Below are 20026 nucleotides of genomic sequence, written 5' to 3'. Positions count from 1 at the left end.
AAGGTGTGTAGAGAAGGGGAATGGATCGTAACTCTTGGTAAGCGAAGATGTGGAGAGAAGGGGAATATATTGTAAACCTTGGCTAGCAAAGATGTGGAGAGATGGGGAATATCTTGTAAACCTTGGCTAGCGAAAAGGTGGAGAGAAGGGGAATAAATTGTAACCCTTGGCTAGCGAAGATGTGGAGAGAAGGGAAATGGATTGTAAACCTTGGCTAGCGAAAATTTGAAGGGAAGGGGAATGGGTCGTAACCCTTGGCTACAAAGGTGGGGAGAGAATGGAAATGGATCGTAAACCTTGGCTAGCGAAAATATGAAGAGAGGGGTATGAATCGTAACCCTTGACTAGCGAAAATTTGGAGGGAAAGGGAATGGGTCGTAACCCTTGGCTAGTGAAGATGTGGAGGGAAGGCGAATGGATCGCAACCCTTGAGTGACGAAGATGTGGAGAAAATGGAAATGGATCGTAACCCTTGGCTAGCGAAAATATGGAGGGAGGGGGAATGGATCGTTACCCTTAGCTAGCGAAGATAGGGAATGGCAAAAAAATGAAAATGATAATGCAACTGCATACCAAATACCATTTGTTTAATGTATGGGGTTTCTTTTAATATAATCTTTAACACGTAAACTTTTTATAGTCATTGAGCCATAATAATGAGGAGGGGGCATATTATCTCCATAGAAATGAGACGCGCAAATTTTGATACCGTTGCATGCCGAATATTCTTGACCTAAAAATTTAATGCTCTTCATTTTAAACTGAGACCAGAAAATTTAACAAATTGTGCAAGAATCAGAGTCAATAGATTATGACTTAGGGGAAGGGTTCACAACTTTATACTGAAATGAGATGTCCAATTGCAACTCATACCAAGTACCATTGACGTACCATTAGTGGTTCCCCTTAAAATAACCTAAATTAAATAACAAACTAATACAGTGTTGAAACGCTCAACGCCCCCTACACTGGAATATCTCTATCTCGCATTCATTAATGCATAACAATTGAACGCTTAAAAATATGCATCAAAAATAAAAGCAACGTTTTAAATGAAAATAAATTTGAACTAAGACTTTAAAAATTGAGTTACATTGCAACTTTAAATGGAATGAGCAGTTGTAAATGACGAATAATGGCCACTGACTTCAACACCGTAATGAAGGACAAGGCCATTTTACAGAAGAAAAAAATCATTCATCCCCGATTGTTTGGGGTTGCTTTGAATTTTGAAATGCTGGTACATTCCCAAGCTAATTCAAAGCAATACACTTGCAATATAACTTCCTTTTGATAAAAGTTCAAGTATATCTCACGATACTTCAAACAGAATATCGAATCTTACAAATGTTTTGTGTTTATAGTAATAAGCATCTTTTCTAGCTAAGGGTTACGATCGACTTGACTTCTCTCTGGAGAGGAGGCCTGAGTGAATCGCAACCCTTGGCTAGTGAAGATAAGTAATACGTGATTCATCATATTAATATTATTACCAATAGAAGTCCTAAGGTTTTATTTGAATCTGGATCGTATCTAAAGCGATATCGTCTATCTAACAGTTGCGGAATCTGATCTAACGGCTGTAATCTCTCTAAAAAATTATCTCCTTGTCGCATGGATAACCACCAACCTAGAAAATATAAACACAACATTAACATGTAAATTTACCCTCGGAAATAATCCAATGAAACTAACTTAAATTAAGGATATATCAGTGTTGCACTTGTCAGTTTAAGTGCTTTACAGCTTTTTGTTTTTAAAATGTCATGACACAAGATGTAAATTAAAAACAACATGAAGAACAAATGAATTCAAAGTTAAAATGAGACTGGAAATTGAATGATTTATGGATTGATTCCAGTAACAACCATACCAAGCTAATCCGAGATAAATGTAAACCATATTTAAGTACAAGAAATTCTAGGTGATTTGTGTTTTTTTTTGTGAATGATCAAAAGAGTCCACAAGAAGAAAAAAAGCCATTCTAAGTCACATTAATCTAACCCAAAACCAACGGATATGTGCTCTTTCTCCTTAATGTCGCATGTTTAGCAATGTAGCTAATGTCTATGAGGCGATCATCGCACAATTTTACTTCTTGAGAAGTTTTAAACTTTATTTTTTTTCGAATTTGAAATCTATATATTTATTTATTACGATATTAAGCTCCAAATCATTTTATGATGAATTTTACCTTTAAACTAAACTATAGATCAAACAGAATATATTCATTTTACACAGATACTATTGATTTCATTTGAGTGCTGTCTAAACCTTTGGTGGATTGTATATACCGAGCCTCAAATGATTCTGTCTGTCACGATATACTTGAGAAAAACAAATCCCCCAACTGTCAGATTGATGTAACAAAATATTTTCTCGTTTAGGTTGATGCATATTCTATTGAATATTGTTGTCACATCTTATTCATAATCTGAATTCTAACATTACTATTCCTATACCGAAATGTTAAATGTCTCTCGTAATTCTATTACAGTCAGGGAAGTACAATAATGTTATACTAATAAGATTTTGATTGTAATCTAACACATGTATCTACAATAACAAATACTTCGATCTGAATTAATTTTCTACAGAAGCAAATGCCTGTACCGATTCAGGAGTCAATTTCACAAAAAATCTTACGACTAAGATTGGTCGTAAGGATACTGATTTGTTCATGACTTGTTTTTTTTGTTTTGTTTTTTTTCCGTCACCAGGAATATAACAGTTTTATCATTTCGTTTCATGTGTTTTGAGCTTTTGATTTTGCAATTTGATTATTTTTTTTATATAGAGACATTTCTTTTGATTTTACTTTTTTCAACTTTGTAAATCTTAAGTACTAAAACTAATCCTGTTGTTTGTACATCATCACTTTGCCGTTTAGGAGAATAAATACAGATAAAAACTTTTGGTATTCAGTTATGAAAATTTGCAAAACGAAGAACCGAACTGGAATTCTTAAAGTTATAATTCACAAAGGGTTTGAAGAGTATTGAATAGAGAAAAAAATTTTCGCCTACAATTATCCACTTCTTCTAAGACCAGACTAAAGCTCGTTAGCAAAAAGGTTCAATCCAGCCTGTCACTGAAGTGCATTGCCCTTGAGGCATTGCATCATCAGTCACAAAAAGTAAATTTGATAACATATATATAAATTTCTTACCATCATAACAATGTATTGGAAAGTTACATAATACTCCGCCATCAACATACGTATTGGTCTCTCCATTTTCTGTATAATTTGTAGCTTGAAACATTCCTTAAAAAACAATGCCAAAAAATCGTTGCAAAGTATATATAGTTAAATAAGATTTTCAAAATCTTTAAAAGATTTGAGAACGTCAAAAAAAGCATGTGTTGTATAGTCGGTATTACTGCACTGATATGATTTATAAACCTTTCTTAAAACAGTTCTTTAATTATGAAATAATAAAGGTTTCATCTCCCTCAGTCAAAATTGACCTATGGTTAAATTAGCTATGATGCTATTGCCCTTTTTGATTACAGAGTTCTTTGTGTTTCAAATATACGGCTTTTGCGTGTTTCTGATAATGGTAAATCTTGAAAAGCGCTTCGAACACATGGAAAAGAATCCCATATGGAATAAAATGACCTCGTATATATTTTTGAAAAAATAAATTTGAACGAAAAAGATTTGATTTTTAAATGATCAAAAAAGATCAAATGGTAATGGTGGTGAATATACTAAAAGTATAAATAATAATTTCATTATTTTTTTACAAATTATGCTATGTTTTATTACCTGGTATGGACATAGACATACGAACGGCAAGTCTGATTGGCATATTTGGTGTAGTTTTAACATGACAATATTCCTCAATCATATGATTCAAATTTGTCACAACTATACACAGCTCTCTTCCAGTTTTATCGTAAAGCTACAAATGTATAACAAACAATATACAGAAAGTAAAAATACAGTGTTCATGCCATGAATATATCATAAACTTTTAAAGTGTTAAGAAAAACATTAACCTCCGTTATACAAATAAGTTTTCTTTAGATTAAAAAGACCAAATATTATGTTTTGACAAGGCACTATAACTTACAAGACTGTCACTAAAGGGACATTTTACCACGATTTTCCTTAGATAAATGCAAAGTATGCATTTTTAAAGAAATTTTCCAAAAAAGTGATGCAATTTACCTGTTTTTATTTGAGCCATAGCTATGTAGTATAACCCTTTTTGAGTTATACTTTGAGACCTTAGGTATTATTGTCGGTCAAAAGCTTATTATAGCTTGTTTGAATGCTATGCCGACTCTAAATAACACCCTTGTGGAAATAGAGAAAATCGCATTATATGCAGTACATTGTGATATAGTTCTCAATGAGATATTGTTCTCAATCCTGAAGACATATATTAAGTTTGTTACCCGGATTTTCCCCCCTCAATCGATTAATGACTATTGATCAGCGGTATATACTGTTGCCTTTATAGATCATGCGTCGTTCCATTTGAAAAAAAATAAACTTTTATCTATGAATTTTAATAAAACTGCGTTCAAAGTTCAAAGTTTACAACAACTTTATACACAAATGTTTAAAAATATATCATGTTTAATTAAATCGGAATTTAAATGTAAGAAGCAGCAACATCAAAAGAAACCCTTTTGTAACTTGTGTTTTATAGTAAGTTGCCAGTCTTTCAAAACAAATACATGTAGTATGTTTTAAATATGTATCCTGCAGTCAGCCGACTGATGTGAAAATAACAGTTATACAATCATTTTTTTGTTTTTTTTGTAATTGTAGAAAAGTAGTTTCCTGGTACCCCGCTTCAATGAAGAGCAAGTGTTATACTGTGGATATTTCCTTTTACATAACAGTTCATTTCGGGATGCTTTCGTGGTGCACGTTTCAACTATTGTCGATTTAAAACAAAACGGAGAAAGTGATTTGGATTTTAACAGCTAATGTTTCAAGTGTTGGATGTAAATTACAGGACAGAAAAAAATGATGTACATTGTTGGATATATAAAGAAGTATTTGTACTCGCTGTATCCGGGGAAAAGCTCTGTGAACCTCGCTTTCCGTGCTGTTTCAAAATAAATTACTAGTATATATTTTTATGACGATATATACTAGAATATGAATTGTATGTTACCAATAGATCGGTTTGAGATTGCGATAGATGTCTGTTTAAGGGTGTGAATTGATGTTACTTTTTAATAGGTCTGTTTGGTGGTGTGCGATGGATGTTACTATTCAAAATCACTCATCATCATTTTTTGCTATAATTTAGTGAAGATTTTTTAGTCATCTTAGTACCTCTAAGAATGTAATGTCTGGATTTCCTTCTAATTTTTTGGCAAGAGCTTCACCAAACCACTGATATATACGATTTCCCGGATTCCATCCATATCCAGTTAGTAAATTTGGCAATAGACTTAAAATTCCAAAGGATGCATCTGTCAAAACAAAAGAATACACTGTATCAAATTCAGAATCTTTAAAACTTAATCAGAGTTCATCAAATGTAACATTTTGGTCAAAGTGACATTCTCGTTAAATGTTATATAGAAACTTTTTAACGAAAAATGGTATCCTTCGTAGTAGTATCGAATGCTCGCATTTGAATATAATTCTTTGTACATAGTTTATTCTTTTCATCTATTTTAATGTTTGCCGTCTTCCTCACTATACATATATATGGTCATGATATGTCTTTTTAAATTAAAACAACCGTTGATCATTTTTTTTATCTTGGCATCTACAATAATCGATATCCAACTGAGTTTAATGCAAGAAAACAACTTTGCATTATTAATGTTTAAATGGATTGATTTAAAGAAATGTTTAAGGTAAATCAAATAGCTGATAACATATTCTGCAAGTGTGATCATACCAAGAAATATTCTTGACAAGTCTTGACTTAGAGATTCTTCAATTTCATTTGAGTTATATCCAACAGCCAACAAGGCTGCGGTCATTGCACCAGCACTCGTCCCAGCAAATCTTTTTATTTTGGGGAAAATACCAAGTTGTTCTAGCAGCTTGAAATGAAAAAAATTAAATAAAATAAGAGTTAAGTTATGATCAAGTAACTTTAATTTTTGGGTGAAAAAAAACAAGTTGTTTTAGCAGCTTGAAATGAAAAATAAACAAATTAAGAGTAAAATCATAATCAAGCAACTTTAAATTCTTTCATGAATAGGTTTTTAATTGACACATACATTCACGCTTGAATATCACAGAAGATATGATTCATTTATTGCACTTTAAGTTTGTCCTTTGAGTCTTTGGATCAAGTTAACATTCCTTTTTCTTTATCTGTAGATCATTGATTTCTAATAATGAAGATATATAAGTTGGCGTTCGCCTACATAAATGACATAAATGCTCTTTTAAAGTATAATTATGTACACAGGAGATGCGGGGTATACACCAAATGAGACCGTTTAACATGTGTAAGTATAATCTTTAATGCAAATCGAATGTGAATTTGAATAAAATTTAACCGAAAGCTATTTCAATTGGCTAAATAAGTGAGGATACAAAATATGATATCACTTTCTTTGTCCTGAAACGACGACAATATACACCACAATTGCAATTGTGATATAAGATATCGTTTAAACAACACACACTTTTTTTCCAAAATCTTAAATTTTTTAAACCAATCTCTTCTAAAAAATTTAAGTGGTATGATTGTTATCACACAGACTTTGATCGGACAATATTGTATCCAAATAAAACTTAAGTTACATTAGAAATGATGCGTAAAGAAAAAAATGTAAGAAATTAACGATACTATGAAATTGTCCCCTTGAACATCATTGTAGTAACCAATTCGCGGTCGAATAAAAATAAATGAATTTTCCGGGCCGATATTGTACTATGACTGAACAAGTCTTTTTATTGTTTGTATCATGTAGTATGAAATTTCATCAATGTTTGCTTGAAGCTGTAAAGAATCTCCAATCGTTTTGATTGTTTTCCATATACCATATACATGTGTTTACCTTAACCGCTCCACAATAGGCCAATCCTTTGTTGCCACCTCCCTCAAATACCAGATTCTCAAACGGATAATCATACTCTTTGGGATTTATCTTCATCGCCTGGACTTCAATATCATTCAGAATGGATGGCATTGACTTCAAAGGTTTCTTTCTAGGTACTAAAATATGGATAAAGTAAAGATGCCCATTAATATAATCTATGAATGCAAAATCCCTTTTGAAAACGACAGTGCCTGCCAAGATTCAATGTTATGAAAATATTATGCATAGACGTACAAACCCATCTCTGGTACTTGTTAAAGAGACACAAAAATATAAGCCTCAATTAATAAGTGGACAATAAAAGGAGCGAAAAGGGCCACTATTTTGTACTCTCGTATCTATTGTGAATTAACAAACTAGAGGAATACAATGGATTTTTAAAGAAATAATTCATTCAGTGACTTACAATTAGCCACTAAAAGTAGATAAACATGAACAGATTTTCTTTTTCGTTTTTGATACTCCGTTTGCCATTACAATCTGATTATTTTAGAAACAATACATTTATTCATAAAAATTATGCAATACCTACCCTTTGGTTTGCCATCCAATTCATCTCCAGCAACACCGTTAGAAATTTTCTCCTCTTTTAATAACTTTTTAAGATATTTTTCTCTGGCTTGTGCTATCTTTGAGCGGGCATCATTACATTTATCTTGTGGACTTTTTGCTTCTGGTTGTCGAGTGAAATAGTTGCCCATCAGGTTGTGCCACACTTTATATATGTAGCCTGTGAATGATCCCTGTCCTGCTACCTAAATTTATTAAAGAAAAAGGTTTAAAACGAAAACGCTTAGGATAAAACTGTTATAGTTATAAGTGGGTTTCGACTGCGCGACGTTCGACTACGACTATATATATATATATACAGGAGTTTGTTACAATTTGACGGATTTACTATCCATACGAACCCCATTTTTTCGGGGTTCATATGGATAGTAAACCCGGCAAATTATAACAAAACCCTGTGCAGCATAGCAGCATTATATTTCTGTGCTAATAATACATTTGAAGTACATGTTACAGAATATGAAATACAACTGTTTAATCAACAGTAATTTTCTTTAAATGTATTTACTTGAAAACGTTACATGAACTAGAAGACACTAAATATCGGACAGTAATGACCGAAAACGATAACGTCCGAATATTGATACTATATATACATATAATTACATTAGATGTATGTTTCATTATAATACGTTATTCTGATTGGCTAATTGCACATCACATGTTATTCCGTAAGCATGAGACAATAACATTTCATTCATGATGACACGAGGTCCCACAATAAAGTACACAGGTGAATTAAAAAAATTAAATGAAAATCGGGTTTTTATAATCCTAGCTAAAAAACGTAATTATAAGTATTGAATGCTTCTTTTCGTAACTTTATAGGGTTGTAAAAGCGTTGACCGTGCGTACATTTTTAGAATGAATCGCTTCCGCGCTTCACACAAAATGTACCTCGGTCAACGCTTTTACACCCCAATAAATTTACAAAAAGAAGCATTCAATTCTTAAATGTACTGCATATTTAACTTTTTGTCTGTTACCTTTTACCTTTTACTACAAAAGGTAAGTAAATTGTGTAATTTATTTGGCTAATCGACAAATCAACAATCTGTATAAGAACTTTAGAATAAACAAATTGAATTAACTTTTCAATTTAACAGTTAATTGTACCTTTTCCACGAATGCGGTACATTTTTGCTGGCCTTTGTTATTCTTTTTCTTAAGATATGCAGTTTAATTTATAAGGGGATCATTTAGCTGTCTATCAACTATTGTTTATTACTATCTTGACACTGTTCGGTATTATTAGTCGACACAATTATCTTAAAATCAGTGATTTTTCAATGATAATGAGCAAATACACCAATGTTCCATAGAATAGTATTAACTAACATAACAATTATTGTATCTCAAGTCTGGAAACCTTTAAATAAATGTTAAAAATGATTTTCTTAAATTTATTTCATACCTATGTATGTTTGTTTACATAGACATGTTTTGAACAGTTATATAATAATCATACGTGTAGCTTTTACATAAAACCAATAGTGTTACTGAGTTTTATGATGGAGCAATTAATGATTTCTTCATTGTGCTGTTGAATATCGTCAAAATGAAATGTTTATAAGTCTACCATGCAGAGCATCTTGCCTTGAAACATTAAATTACATGATGCTTGTATATTTCTTTTTCAAATTCTTTACAAAATGTGCATTGTGTACGACAACTTGCTTAAACAACTTGTGAATCAAAGTATTCATTCGTTTCTGTCTAGCCGTCATAAGGGAGAGCAGTAATAATTATATAAGTTATATAATCAAATACGCAATTGTTATAAAAGGAAAAGCTGTCATCGTGCCTACTCAAGAGTGTGTGCACAATTTTCTTCATTGTTAAAACATATTAAATGTTTATTAAGTCATGGAAATATTTCAATTTGAAATATGGTATTAAAGTCTGTGTTATAATGTTTCTCGTATCCAATTATTTTTTGGCATGCTTTGGTTTCGTTTTGAAACAATTTAAAATACAATTCTCGGCAGTTTTGAAACGAAATTCTGATATATCATATAGAAAAATTCAACGAAGCAATGCGACCTGCATCTAACTATTGTTATAATATTTGTATGTAAGACGAAAACAAACAATAAATTTTTGTGGGACGGTTTCCTCATTATTTATTCAATGTGTTATTTTGTTTTTAATAAATTTCAGCGATGTTCAAACAGTCGGAAAATCGTCAAGCGGTAAATAACCTTAGGAAATAGGATACGATCGTCGATGATGGTCATAAAGAAAATATTTTATTTTAGGACCGAATTTATCAGTTGTATGTTTTGACATCTGGGTTTATTTCTACAAAAATCATTTAGAAGTATGTTGGGTCAATTTAACTCCGAGTACTTTTTTGTATATTGTAAAAACGAAGTTTTAATTCTGTCTAAAATTATCTAAGTCTTTGGAATCCATGATGTTTTTTAATTGCTTTGCTTGAAACATTTCTAACCAATAGAAAACGACATTTCAGGAGTCCCAATAGAAATATTTCTTCTACAAGATAAATAAAGTAACTCTAAAGATGTGGAAAATGTCACGTAAAATAACGAAACAATACTGACTTCAACTGGCTTAAGTGTTCATCTATCTAAATGAATGACAAGCTTATATTTATATATATAGTTGATAAATACAAAATTAACGACCATGCCTTCATATTCATGAAGCTTGTGTGCTCATGTTCAAAAATGTCTTTTGCCTTATTAAAAGATTTTTACTCAGACTATTGAATGTATCTGATACTTGCATACACCTAAAACCAATCATTTTGTTTGTTAGTTTAGGTATTAAATAAGTAATTATACATTAAAATGGAAACGAAAGGTCACAAAAATATAAATGAAAAAAAAATGAACCAGATAAAAGCTGCAATGTCGAACCTTACGATATCTTTATTCTCAACTTGTTTAGACTCGCAAAACCTTGACTATCTATTGTTAAAGATCGTATGATGATCTACATGTGTCAGCGATGTATACGCTCGTCTCTTTTTATTTATAGTATATTTGTGTTATAGTAGGATCAACAATTCTTATTAGTGATCTACACAAATTTCTGAGAAAACGACCCCAGGATTGATAATAACAGAGCATAGGTTAATTGTTTCTTAAAGTTTGTAAACTACATTTATGAACATTGAACTTATCCCAACACCATCATGTTTGTATGCTAATTTAAATACCACTTAAAAGCAATCTAAAGAGTTGTATGGTAGTATATGACCTTGAAAGTATCTTTGGATTTTTTTTTAACCCATTTCATGGTTCAGTTATAAATTGCCGTAATAGAGCCACCCAACAGCAAACGTTTAAAATACCATATATATAAAACATTATAACCAAACTGATGTGGGTACTGACATACTGATTGCAAGACAATCCTGATACAAACTTAATAGTCTAAAAGAATCTGGTCCTCATTCATTTTACCATAATATCCAAGATCACAAACACAATAGCTTTTTGTATCATGGTTCAAAAGAAACCCAAACCGAATGGTGAAATGAAAGATAGGTGAAAATTGTGTTTCCTGTGCCATTATGAACGATACACGTATATGATATTTGTCAGTTGTTTTCATGTATGTTAAAAAAAATAAATTGTGTAAATAAATGATGTTATGGGTAATTTTGAATAGTGGATGATTTATTGTGAGAAAGAGGTATTGTGTATGGTGTTATGCAGAAGGTATGTGGTGTGAGGCGTAATGGTGATCGTGTGAGTAGGATGTTTACACAAGGTGTATGGTACCATGGAGAAGGTATGTGGTGTAAGGCGTAATGGTGATCGTGTAAGTAGGATGTTTACACATAGTGTATGGTATCATGGAGAAGGTATATGGTATAAGGCGTAATGTTGATCGTGTAAGTGGAATGTTTACACATAGTGTATGGTACCATTGAGAAGGTATGTGGTGTAAGGCGTAATGGTGATCGTGTAAGTGGGATGTTGACACATGGTGTATGGTACCATTGAGAAGGTATATGGTGTAAGGCGTAATGGTGATCGTGTAAGTAGGATGTTTACACATAGTGTATGGTACCATTGAGAAGGTATGTGGTGTAAGGCGTAATGGTGATCGTGTAAGTGGGATGTTTACACATGGTGTATGGTACCATGGAGAAGGTATGTGGTATAAGGCGTAATGTTGATCGTGTAAGTGGAATGTTTACACATGGTGTATGGTACCATTGAGAAGGTATATGGTGTAAGGCGTAATGGTGATCGTGTGAGTAGGATGTTTACACATAGTGTATGGTACAATTGAAAAGGTATGTGGTATAAGGCGTAATGGTGATCGTGTAAGTGGGATGTTCACACATGGTGTATGGTACCATGGAGAAGGTATGTGGTGTAAGGCGTTATGGTGATCGTGAAAGTGAAATGTTTACACATGGTGTATGGTACCACTGAGAAGGTATGTGGTGTAAGGCGTAATGGTGATCGTGTAAGTGGGATGTTTACACATGGTGTATGGTACCATTGAAAATGTATATGGTGTAAGGCGTAATGGTGATCGTGTGAGTAGGATGTTTACACATAGTGTATGGTACCATTGAGAAGGTATGTGGTGTAAGGCGTAATGGTGATCGTGTAAGTGGGATGTTTACACATGTTGTATGGTACCATTGAGAAGGTATATGGTGTAAGGCGTAATGGTGATCGTGTGAGTAGGATGTTTACACATAGTGTATGGTACCATTGAGAAGGTATATGGTGTAAGGCGTAATGTTGATCGTGTAAGTGGGATGTTTACACATGGTGTATGGTACCATTGAGAAGGTATATGGTGTAAGGCGTAATAGTGATCGTGTAAGTGGGATGTTCACACATGGTGTATGGTACCATTGAGAAGGTATATGGTTTAAGGCGTAATGTTGATCGTGTAAGTAGGGTGTTTACACATGGTGTATGGTACCATGGAGAAGGTATATGGTGTAAGGCGTAATGGTGATCTTGTGAGTAGGATGTTTACACATAGTGTATGGTACCATTGAGAAGGTATATGGTGTAAGGCGTAATGGTGATCGTGTAAGTGGGATGTTCACACATGGTGTATGGTACCATGGAGAAGGTATGTGGTGTAAGGCGTAATGGTGATCGTGTAAGTGGGATGATCACACATGGTGTATGGTACCATTGAGAAGGTATGTGGTGTAAGGCGTTATGGTGATCGTGTAAGTGGAATGTTTACACATAGTGTATGGTACCATTGAGAAGGTATATGGTGTAAGGCGTAATGGTGATCGTGTAAGTAGGATGTTTACACATAGTGTATGGTACCATTGAGAAGGTATGTGGTGTAAGGCGTAATGTTGATCGTGTAAGTGGAATGTTTACACATAGTGTATGGTACCATTGAGAAGGTATATGGTGTAAGGCGTAATGTTGATCGTGTAAGTGGGATGTTTACACATGGTGTATGGTACCATTGAGAAGGTATATGGTGTAAGGCGTAATGGTGATCGTGTAATTGGGATGTTCACACATGGTGTATGGTACCATGGAGAAGGTATGTGGTGTAAGGCGTAATGGTGATCGTGTAAGTGGGATGATCACACATGGTGTATGGTACCATTGAGAAGGTATGTGGTGTAAGGCGTTATGGTGATCGTGTAAGTGGAATGTTTACACATGGTGTATGGTACCATTGAGAAGGTATATGGTTTAAGGCGTAATGTTGATCGTGTAAGTAGGGTGTTTACACATGGTGTATGGTACCATGGAGAAGGTATATGGTATAAGGCGTAATGGTGATCGTGTAAGTGGGATGTTGACACATGGTGTATGGTACCATTGAGAAGGTATGTGGTGTAAGGCGTAATGTTGATCGTGTAAGTGGGATGTTAACACATGGTGTATGGTATCATGGAGAAGGTATGTGGTGTAAGGCGTAATGTTGATCGTGTAAGTGGAATGTTTACACATGGTGTATGGTACCATTGAGAAGGTATATGGTTTAAGGCGTAATGTTGATCGTGTAAGTAGGGTGTTTACACATGGTGTATGGTACCATGGAGAAGGTATATGGTATAAGGCGTAATGGTGATCGTGTAAGTGGGATGTTGACACATGGTGTATGGTACCATTGAGAAGGTATATGGTGTAAGGCGTAATGTTGATCGTGTAAGTGGGATGTTTACACATGGTGTATGGTACCATTGAGAAGGTATATGGTGTACGGCGTAATAGTGATCGTGTAAGTGGGATGTTCACACATGGTGTATGGTACCATTGAGAAGGTATATGGTTTAAGGCGTAATGTTGATCGTGTAAGTAGGGTGTTTACACATGGTGTATGGTACCATGGAGAAGGTATATGGTATAAGGCGTAATGGTGATCGTGTAAGTGGGATGTTTACACATGGTGTATGGTACCATTGAGAAGGTATATGGTGTAAGGCGTAATGGTGATCGTGTAAGTAGGGTGTTTACACATGGTGTATGGTACCATTGAGAAGGTATATGGTGTAAGGCGTAATGGTGATCGTGTAAGTGGGATGTTCACACATGATGTATGGTACCATTGAGAAAGTATATGGTGTAAGGCGTAATGGTGATCGTGTAAGTGGGATGTTCATACACGGTGTATGGTACCATTGAGAAGGTATGTGGTGTAAGGCGTTATGGTGATCGTGTGAGTAGGATGTTTACACATGGTGTATGGTACTATTGAGAAGGTATATGGTGTAAGGCGTAATAGTGATCGTGTAAGTGGGATGTTTACACATGGTGTATGGTACTATTGAGAAGATATGTGGTGTAAGGCGTAGTGGTGATCGTGTAAGTGGAATGTTTAAACATGGTGTATGGTACTATTGAGAAGATATGTGGTGTAAGGCGTAGTGGTGATCGTGTAAGTGGAATGTTTACACATGGTGTATGGTACTATTGAGAAGATATGTGGTGTAAGGCGTAGTGGTGATCGTGTAAGTGGAATGTTTAAACATGGTGTATGGTACCATTGAAACGGTGTGTGGTGTAAGGCGTAATGATGACCGTGTAAGTCGGATGTCTACACGGATCAAAGAAATAAGTTTAGTTTGTCTGAAATAACGTATATAAAACATACAATTATCTTAGAAAGAACATGCATTTTAAATAGCAGCTCCACAATCAATATGAATTGATCACTATTGCTGAAAGCTAGTAAAAAGTACTATAAATATATGTGTGGTACAGTGCTATATAGTTATACCAGTAGACTTTAATTTATATATATATATTAGACTCGTTGATATATATATATATATATATAGAGTGCTTTTCTGTACTCACCTCTTTGCTTTCACTATAGTCTTTAATAACCTGTTCATATTTGTGATAATTTATTACAAAAGACAAGTAACTTCTGTGTTTGAAAAGATTAAACACGAAAATAGAATAAAGGGGTGAGACAAAAATCGATATACGCAAGATTTTCCGTAGCGACAGACAATGATTACGCACGGACTTAGTAAAGAAAGTCCCTTTCTGGATTACGTAAAGATATTGTCACATATGTTAAACATTATGTAGCTATTTCAAAACTGATATGAGATCTAACTTATGCATTGCAAGTCATTACACCAACAATGCAAGTATTTATCATTGGCTTTCAAATGTCAAGGTTGAACGTTCGGCTGAAGGTTAATCCAGAAAAATTCTTCGGAAGCGCTAAATTCTTCAAGGGATGTTTCATAAATTGGTGTAAATAAAAGGTAAAAATCACCAACAAAGCACCCAATCAAGATACATGAGGTCATGGTTTCTAAGAATGAGGTCACGGTTTAAATATTGAGGTCATTGTTCAAAGAAGGGGTTATGGTCCAAAGAAGGGGTCATGGATTCAAAGATTCAGTTCATGGTTTCGAAGTTGCAACCAAAAACATTTCAACAAGCCGTTCATTACACTTGAGCTGACTATACATGTAAGTGAAATATTTAGATTGCACTGTTTTCAGTTCAAATTACATTGAAATAAATAGACTTTGTTAAAGAACTTTTTTTTAACAATTTTAGGAAGCCAAAAAAAAAAACTCAAGTGATCACACGAGCACAATTATAAAACTTTAAAAAGCCAACTGCGATAATCGATTGAAACTTATAGCCAGCAAAGTAATCATCTTGGCAACATCTAGAAGTTGATGGTACATTAACGTAAGTGTTTTGTCTTGCATCTTTGGTTATAGTTCATGACATGAATGTTCCAATGCAACTGCAAACAAGGAATGGATATATAAGCTCGTGTTTCTCCGAGCGAAAAGAATTTGACTCGAAATATTCACGGTTGAGCCGAAAGATTTTTTTTTTAATTTTCAAGTGTAGAGCCTTCCAATTCCTTCAAACTGTTGTCGTGTTCCCTTTCTTCTATATGTTGAATATGAAAATTTTGATATGTTCTTCGAATCGAAATTAACTTATACAATTTGTACAACCAACCTGTATTTTTTAAAACTGTTCTTAAATTGCAAGTATCAGTAAATAAGCGATGGTGGTTACATCTACTTTTATTTTCATTTATTTTGACAAGATAAATAAATGAACATGCATGTCATTTTGTATCAGTAATCAATCTAGTACAACCCTTTTTATCATACAACTAAATTTACCGATTGCCTCGTAGCTAAAAAAAATATCCCAAAATACGTATTAAACTTCACATCATAAAATCTACAACCATATGTACTTTACAATGAAATGTTACCTAGTTATAAAACATCCAAGTCACGGGTCATAAAAAAAGATACCGGATATTTTGTCTAGGATTACTTTCACATTTTGACTTTTTATTTAAATAACGTGTTTAAAGAAAAATGATACCTATATGACTTTTGGTATACCAGGTTGCATCATATTGCAACTAAGTCTCTTAGGATAAGTTCATGATAGTTGATTTCTTGATTTTGATTAAAAAAAATATAAAAAGTTTCAAATACAGGCGAAATAGTTATACAAGTGCTAGTTGATGCATTTGCTTTTAATTTGGACATAACTTTTTAGTTCATTTGATTGTTGCGTTAAGTAATAGGCTATTTATGGAATATCGTTCTGTTCATTCGACTATTAAAAGTTTACACAGGATAAATTTGTTCCTACTATTGTAGCGTTTAGAAAACAACAAAAAACGCTACACAACGTTTACAAAATTTTGGTTAGAAAGAAATGTACTCTTAAGTTAGTAAAATATCATTGAGTTTACCCTGACAGTAAATGGTCATCGTTTTTTTCACAATTCTGTAAACTGTGATTTTAAGTATTATGGTCAATTTAGTATTTCAATAAATGGCAGGTACATTCCATTCATCTTTTGTAATGTATACCGTTATTATTGAAATCATTGTCCTTATCGTAAATTATCTCCCTGTGTATTAGATTGGTATTTTTCAACTAAATCAAGGTATGTAATGTTTCACGTTTGATTTAATGATTTAATTAAAGTTTCTTGTATGGTGGAAACACATACTTTCAATATTTTAAAAAATCTATTTCGACAACATAAACTTTTGAAGATGTCAGTCAAATAAGTATACATTACACAGCATGTTAATTTCGTTCGAGAATCCGTTTTAAATATTTTAATCAAAAATATAAATTGCATATCATTTTGAAGATTTGATATTAAAATATTTTATTTCTTACTGAGTTTTTATTTCAAATATTCAATAATTCGCGAATTAGATTTCCTTAGCTTAAAGTATTTCAAAAGTTTTGTTCTTGTAGTATAGCCTATAGACAAATTTCTTAAAAGAAGGAATTCCTGAACATTTTATATTTTAATAATTAGTGCAGATTTGCAATCATAGCATTTTTCGAAAAACTGTGTCACAAAAGCAGTGCACGTTATCAAATTCCAAAGATCTTAAAGCAGACGACCTTCCACACGAGACGATCCATGATATGATTCTTTCGCCGTTTTTAAATCAATCATTTTATTTACATTTCACATAATTTAAAATCCAACTTACCTCCATACTGTTCAAAAGTTATTTATAAAATGGTGTATAAAGTGATTAAACCTAAGGTAGGGCAATTCTACGCACTGCTTAACATCTAACAAAACCTTATTACATATCTTATCGGGAAACATATAAAGGATGTAAATAATTCATTGGCAGCGAATTGAATAAAAATCACATTCATGTACTATTGAAAACAATAAAACTTAATTACGGTACATTCAGAGATAATTGTTTTACTTTTAAAAAAAAGTTCAATTTCCACGGCAGTATAGTAACAATGGAAATTACACGCATCAATTATAATACGTTTAGTGTCAACCTTTATAAGACTACACTTGTACTGACAGTCCGAAAACGGTATTTTTTTTAAATTCTCGAATCAATATACTTGTACTATTAGATCATGTGTCAACTTTAACCTGTTTTTTTTCTGAGAAAACGGCGAGACATTTTATGTTGTAAATATTACTGAGAAAAGTGACTTTTAGGAACTTTTTATGAGATTTCGAAAATTGTTTAACAATTGTATATCTATTGGAATTTGCTACCATTACGTTGAAACGCAACAATAGAGAACACATGTATTGATACGTTTAAAGCCCAGTTATCACTATCAAAGCTAACTTGGTCAACGTTTTCTTTGACCGTATAAACTTGGCCATAGTCATTTGTTGTCAAATAGAATTGAATTTTCCAAGAGTTGACATATAATATTATCTTATATTTTCTTATGACAAACAAATATATCAACCGTAACATAAATGTGTAAAGAAGAATTAATTTGTTATTAAAGAGATAATGCATAATCTATCGGCTGGATCGAGACCGATGAAAATTACTTGTACCACTAAAACAACATATTACTTCAACTGAGGATTCCAACGAAACGTGAAAGTTATTGCGTACATTATATAGTACTTGCATTGCTATTCGTTTTGAAAATCAATGACCCCAAAATATAGCTGATATCAACAAACAACAGCATCTGTCCATGCGAATAAGCGATCTGAACATACCCGATATTCTTCTTGCGGAGAAAATAACACATTAATACTGCTTGAAATTAAAAAAAAAATGCGATAGTCACTTGAATAAGCACACACTTGAATATACAAACGGCGAGTTAAATATAACGGAATAAAATGTTGTGCCATTTTCATTGATACAAAACGATTGAAAAATCATTTGCTAGAAAAACCACATACTGCGAAACAATAAATATCCTCTAGAGAACAGGCTGCAATTTGACAGGCGAGACCCAACATTGAGTTTGCAGTGGTCCAACCCTTTAGTTTAGGTCAACATTTTAAAACAATACCTGGTATCTCCGTAACAGGGGACTAATACTCATCTAGTTATCAAAGCTTTATCCGTATTTAACCTGTCTTATCAAGTTATCAGAAGTTTATTTATGAGGCGTCCGATGACTTCTGGTCTCATGAAGTACACTGGTGTATATCCGGACAAGGATCCAATATGCTTTAAAAAATCAATAAAAGTAAAGATTCGGGGCCTTTTATAGCTGACTATTCTGTATGGTCTTTGTTTATTGTTAAAGGCCGTACGGTGATTTATAGTTGTTAATGTCTGTGTCATTTTGGTCTATTGTGGAGAGTTGTCTCTTTGGCAATCATACCAGATCTTCTTTTTTATATATAAAAAATAAAATGCAATATTTCATTTAACAATTTTTTACTGACACGCGCTTGTCTAACCAATTATCGCAAACATCTTACCTTCGTACTGATATACTCCAACTGTACTTATAACCAACCTCCAGTAATGTAAACAATGTTATCTTATAAACTGTTATATAATCTGCATTTTCGTTAAATCACTTATCTTTTGAATATATACACAGACAGCGGATAGAAGATCAATACAGAAAGACACCGGTTTTACCAAAATCACATATGTAACAATCGATGTGTCAACCATTTCGTATTTTCTCAAGTTATGTACAATGCTTATAATTATAATACAGATTTAACCTTAAGATTTGTATATATAGATAGGGAAGTGTAACATGTACTTCTATTGTGGTAATGTTGCACTTATAACAAATATTATCTTCTTCGTAAAATATAGGTTGATAAAAATAAATGTTTCTCAACCTTTTCTTTCGCAAATTAAGAACTATCTCACTCATTCCGACCTTTAAGATAATCATATACGAAATACAATTGTTAAGAGCTATGATCAGAGATAATATACGAGACAAGTTTGTTAATTCATAAGACTATATTTATCACCCTAACCCCGACTATTGAAATGTTGCTAATAGAACTGTGACATTCAAAAACCATAAATTTAAACTGTGTATGGGTCTTTCATCATATAAAAACAAAGGATTGAATTATTAGCTGATTTTTAAATCTAACTGGCCTCACACACATCCTTCCGATTTAAAAAAAATCTTTTTGTTAGGAATAGTGTTTCTGATTATTCTGAAGTTTTTTTGTACGACAGTCTTTAACA

At 32.9% G+C, this 20026-nt stretch overlaps 1 protein-coding gene across 4 annotated transcripts in view; it reads right to left on the bottom strand.

The window, feature by feature from the left end:
• The window catches only part of LOC134684448 (uncharacterized), a 34319-nt gene extending 14844 nt beyond the window's left edge, over window positions 1–19475 (bottom strand). For 2 of the 4 annotated variants that reach the window (XM_063543735.1, XM_063543743.1), the window contains exons 1-9: window positions 17555–17575; window positions 14886–14915; window positions 7568–7790; window positions 6994–7151; window positions 5877–6024; window positions 5300–5439; window positions 3770–3905; window positions 3170–3265; window positions 1494–1630 (exon numbers count right to left, since the gene is read on the bottom strand). In XM_063543735.1, coding sequence (XP_063399805.1) covers window positions 1494–1630; window positions 3170–3265; window positions 3770–3905; window positions 5300–5439; window positions 5877–6024; window positions 6994–7151; window positions 7568–7790; window positions 14886–14915; window positions 17555–17560 — 1074 coding nt within the window. In that variant the 5' untranslated portion in view covers window positions 17561–17575. Of the gene's footprint in view, window positions 1–1493; window positions 1631–3169; window positions 3266–3769; window positions 3906–5299; window positions 5440–5876; window positions 6025–6993; window positions 7152–7567; window positions 7791–14885; window positions 14916–17554; window positions 17731–19284 lie in introns of those variants that run through there. The other 2 variants (XM_063543758.1, XM_063543751.1) reach the window with 2 other exon arrangements.
• Between the last annotated feature and the right edge of the window lie 551 nt (window positions 19476–20026).

Source organism: Mytilus trossulus, chromosome 1 (genome assembly GCF_036588685.1).
Source record: "Mytilus trossulus isolate FHL-02 chromosome 1, PNRI_Mtr1.1.1.hap1, whole genome shotgun sequence".
NCBI lineage: Eukaryota > Metazoa > Mollusca > Bivalvia > Mytilida > Mytilidae > Mytilus > Mytilus trossulus.
This window is presented reverse-complemented; position numbering and strand designations above follow the sequence as displayed.